Genomic DNA, 4278 nt, shown 5'->3' with positions numbered 1-4278 from the left:
GCATCTTTCAACCTGCTCGGCATCTGAGTAAAAGTATCGTCATTTATCGATGCTGAGGGGTGCTAAAACAAAATACAGTGGATATTTTTATCCTGTGTTTGTTAAAACACATAATATTGAGACGGGCACACGACCCGTAATTTGAACTGCGGGCGGGAGGACAAATGGTGACGTCACGATTCGGCGACCAATCAGATCGCGAGGGGTCTACTGCCACAACCTACTGTATAACCTTGGTCTTGACCTCTCAATCGGAACCACTGAGCCGACTCCGCGCTATGTCGCGGCGAAAAAGGTTTCGGGGAAACGAACTGTTGAAAGGGATGTGCACTGCACGAACGATCCGGTGGTAGAAATTTCGCTAAAACTTTGCTTCGCTCATCCCCAAAAAATATCACAATAAGTACTCTAATTACCGACTCCCACGTTTGCTGTGCCGTTGGCGTCGTTTGCAAACATGTTTCCCCGAACCGTCCTTCATATTGTATACTTTGAATTCCCTGGAATCGCGATACGGGCCTCGCGCTTCGAAATATCATTTCAGCTCCAGTCGGCCCCGGGAGGTCCTGTGGGAGTGCGTTATGGTGTGAAAGGTCGACCAGGTCATTGTAGGTGGTAACTCTACACCACCTCCTCTCCATCTCCTTCGCCTGCTCTTTGCCTCTCCCTCGCTATCGTGCCCACGATGACCTCAAAGCCCTACTGCCATTCGCGCGAAAATCAATCACTCCAATTTCTCTCTCTCTCCTTCTCTCTCTCGTTCTTTCACTCTCCATCCGCCTCCCTCTCTCCCTCTCTCTCTTCCAATCGCTTGCCCATCGGAATGCCACAGCCATTGACGGACTCTCCGAACTCGCTCGCTACCTTTCTACGAGCTCGTTATTCTGACGGTTGCTCGCATAGCAGCGTATTTTTTTTCTCCCTTCCTTTTTCTGTCCCGCTTTCACGACGCGTGTAGAGTGCGCTGGGGAAGAAAAAGGGGAAAAGAAATATATATTTGTGTGGAGTGGAAAAATAACGCTAATACATAGTGGGGCGCGCAGAGGCCGCGCGGCCCCCGTTCCTATGGGGGTTTTTGTGCGGCCGGCTGACAGGCGACAAACTGTTACATCGTTTGCCTGGCTGATGACCGCCCATAGGTCGGCCGGACGTGAACAGTGTGGGCGAGGCGTGGCGGGGCGTGTCGGGGCGGAGCGGGGCGGGGCGGGGCGCCGGCCTGCAGGTCCGCTCGGGCGCTATCGCCCCGCGGAAGGGCCGCGTCCGCAGTTCGACGAGTGGGTGTGTCGCCCCGGCTCGTGTTCTTCCGTCGTCGCGCTGCTGCTGCCGCTGCGGACGCAGCCGAGATGATCGCTGTGTTTGGTCGGATACGGCGCGAGTCGATAACGCTTTGAGCAGGACGGGTGGTGGGTCCTGGGGGGTCCTCTCGGAGGGCGCTATCGGATAGAATTCCGTCGCGAGGTGATACAAAAAATGTCATTTTTATTTTAAAAAATTGAGATTTTCATTTTTAAAAATTAGGATATTTGTTTTTTTAAATTGAGATTTTTTTAAAAAATGAAAAAAATACAGGCATAAGCGAATACGCGATCACAATTTTATTTCCTATTTTTATGGCCCTTTAGTCCAAAGAAATTTCGCTCCTGCTGATTTATTTGTAGTTAACGACATAAATAGACACCTCTGGAGGTGTAAACTTTGCTGCGACACGCTCACACACAGACACACACACACACACACACACACACACACACACACACACACACACACACAGTGTCACTCGTCCATAGTTGTGGTGCAAGGGGACCTGCAGGACGCCTCGTCGTTTCCCCGATGTCCTGCCATGTTGGCCGGTTAATCGTAAACCGACGACAACTGGACAGGGACACGGTGTGTGGACCAGCGCTTTGGGAGGAGAGGAGGTCTGTGGGATCCGGACCGAACACGGTGGATAATCTGTTACACCTGTTTACTGCCCCCGGCCCCCGGACGGTCGTCGGGCGCGCCGCTCGATGGGCGACCATCGCCGCGTTTCCCACCGTCGTTAAGTCGACGACTGACTTGTGTCGAAGCGCCGAGGCGACGCGTCGTCGTCGCAGTCAAGAGCGGTTTTGTTGTTTCCGATGGGAAAGAGGACAAAGTCTTACATTGGTGTCTGGGTTATTCTCATCTTGAAGTCTTGTCCCACGAAATTGAAATTTCCCGAAATCAAGAAATTATTGTCTGTTTTCCAGAGGTTGGGTTGGGATCAGTGTCACTGCGGCCTTGGTTCTTACACTTTCACGCTGGGAATAACGTAAATGAAAAAGAACAGCCCCATTATGCAACGGGGCGGCTGACATTTTCTTATTCTTTTTCCCAAACTCATCCGATCGACGCCGCGAGCAGCTAGCTCCCCTCCCCCCTCACCCCAATCGCCACAACAACAAACGCAGCACAGCAGCAGTGCGCCGGGCCGTGGCGACCACCGGGGCGTGGGGTCGTTAAAAATTAGCGAGCGAATGAAAGGCAAACACACACACAGCGCAGCGATGGAGTGGCGCCGGGGCGTTGGAGGGGCGGGTGGGTGTCGCGTGGCAAATAAGAGCTGCAGCGAGAGAGAGAGGGGCGCAATAGATCCCTCTGCTTAATGGGCTGACCAGTCAACAAGTTAAGTGCCAGACCAATTTGCAAAGAGTTCACTCATCGTCTGAAATAAAAAATCCCGTCGTTGATTTTAACTGTCAAAATTTGCATCGAATGTTATTTTTATAATAAATTTGTTTCACTGTGAAACGTGTGTGTGTGTGTGTATTTGTTGTGGAAACTTAATCTCTGAAATCGCGGCATTGCCTATAACCACCTCACCCTCACCTGTGCGTGACCCGCTGGTTTGCGCCGGGGAGAAACAGCCCGTCGTCGTCGTCGTCATCGCTGAAACGTAACAAAGTGCGGATCATAAAGGCATGATACTCTGAACCGTATCTGTCGACATGTGCCGCTTCGCTGCACCAGCCTGGAGGAGATTGGAGGAGGGGGGGGGGGTGCTATGGAGGGCGCTAGTGCACGGGGGAGATAGCATGCGCCCATGTGTGTGTGTGTTGGGGGGATGGGGGGCGTGAATATCGCCTTTTGATTCATGACGAGACGCGCTTCCCCTCACACCCTGCCGCCCCGCAGCAGAGTTGGTGTGTCGGGACTTTTATGTGCAGTGTGTGTCGCACAGTCTCAGACCACCTCATCATCGCCGTCTGGTGCGTCCATGCAAAATGTGGTGATTTTGGGGCAAACTCTGAAGAAGAACGATTGCTGATTACTTTTCCCCCCATACCCATGCTTTCTTGAAATTCGTCTCAAAGAATACCTTGACTTTTTATGTGTTTCAAACCTCTCTGACCCTATTTGACTGATCATTGTGTCTCAAACGTCATTGGCCCTATTTGACTGTTTATTGAGTGTTTCAAACGTCTTTGACCCCATTTGACTGATCACGCTGTGTCGTCTTCCGTTGCAGGTGCTCAAGGGGAACCACAACCCGTACACGGAGGAGAAGCGCGAGCTGTCGCCGCCCATCTGGGCGTCGCGGATCCGCTTCCTGCCGTACTCGTACCACCGGCGCACCGTGTGCATGCGCGTCGAGCTGTACGGCTGCGTGTGGACGGGCGGCATCGTCTCGTACGCCATGCCGCAGGGGGACAAGCGCGGCGCCAGCTGGGAGTTCTTCGACACGTCGTACGACGGCCCTTGGGACCCGCAGCTGCACTCCGGCCTCGGCCAGCTCACCGACACCCTCGTCGGCGCCGACAACTTCAAGATGAGCTACTACGAGACGGACAAGGGTGAGTAGTGAGTGAGTGACGTGCAGAACCCCGTGGAGGGTGCACCGCACGGTGGGCACGCGTGTGGGTGGGTTGCCTACCTGATCGGGCCGTAAGGCGCCGTGTTAGAGCACTTGAACAGTAATTGCGAGAAACAGAGGGAAACCAATTTCAAGACCTTTCTATTTTTGTGACAAACTTAAAATTTGCGTTGAAATAATTCTATAAAAATGCCACCGACATTGTTTGCCGAGTGCCACGTTCTTTTACTTGAATTTTTTCAATGATTAATAACAGTACACAGTGTGGAGAAAAATAAAAACAAATATGCCAGTTAAGAACTGCTTAATGCTTTTACACTTGGGCTGGCGATTAGTGCATTAGCGTCGACCTCGGCGCCACCACCGCGCGGCGACACGAAACTCTAATCGGGTCGTATCAGCAGTAATGCGGCGGGGGCTATGTCTCATTCTGCCTGCTGTCC

The 4278-nt window shown here is 52.6% G+C and overlaps 1 protein-coding gene across 3 annotated transcripts in view; it reads left to right on the top strand.

Moving 5' to 3' along the window:
• Window positions 1–4278, top strand: part of LOC113205977 (discoidin domain-containing receptor 2-like) — a 150837-nt gene that overhangs the window by 124605 nt on the left and 21954 nt on the right. For all 3 annotated transcript variants that reach the window (XM_026421825.2, XM_026421824.2, XM_052270319.1), the window contains one exon: window positions 3491–3815. In XM_026421825.2, coding sequence (XP_026277610.2) covers window positions 3491–3815 — 325 coding nt within the window. The remainder of the gene's footprint in view (window positions 1–3490; window positions 3816–4278) is intronic.

The sequence above is a fragment of the Frankliniella occidentalis genome, unplaced genomic scaffold (assembly GCF_000697945.3).
Source record: "Frankliniella occidentalis isolate FOCC.00 unplaced genomic scaffold, Focc_3.1 Scaffold117, whole genome shotgun sequence".
Lineage (NCBI taxonomy): Eukaryota > Metazoa > Arthropoda > Insecta > Thysanoptera > Thripidae > Frankliniella > Frankliniella occidentalis.
This window is presented reverse-complemented; position numbering and strand designations above follow the sequence as displayed.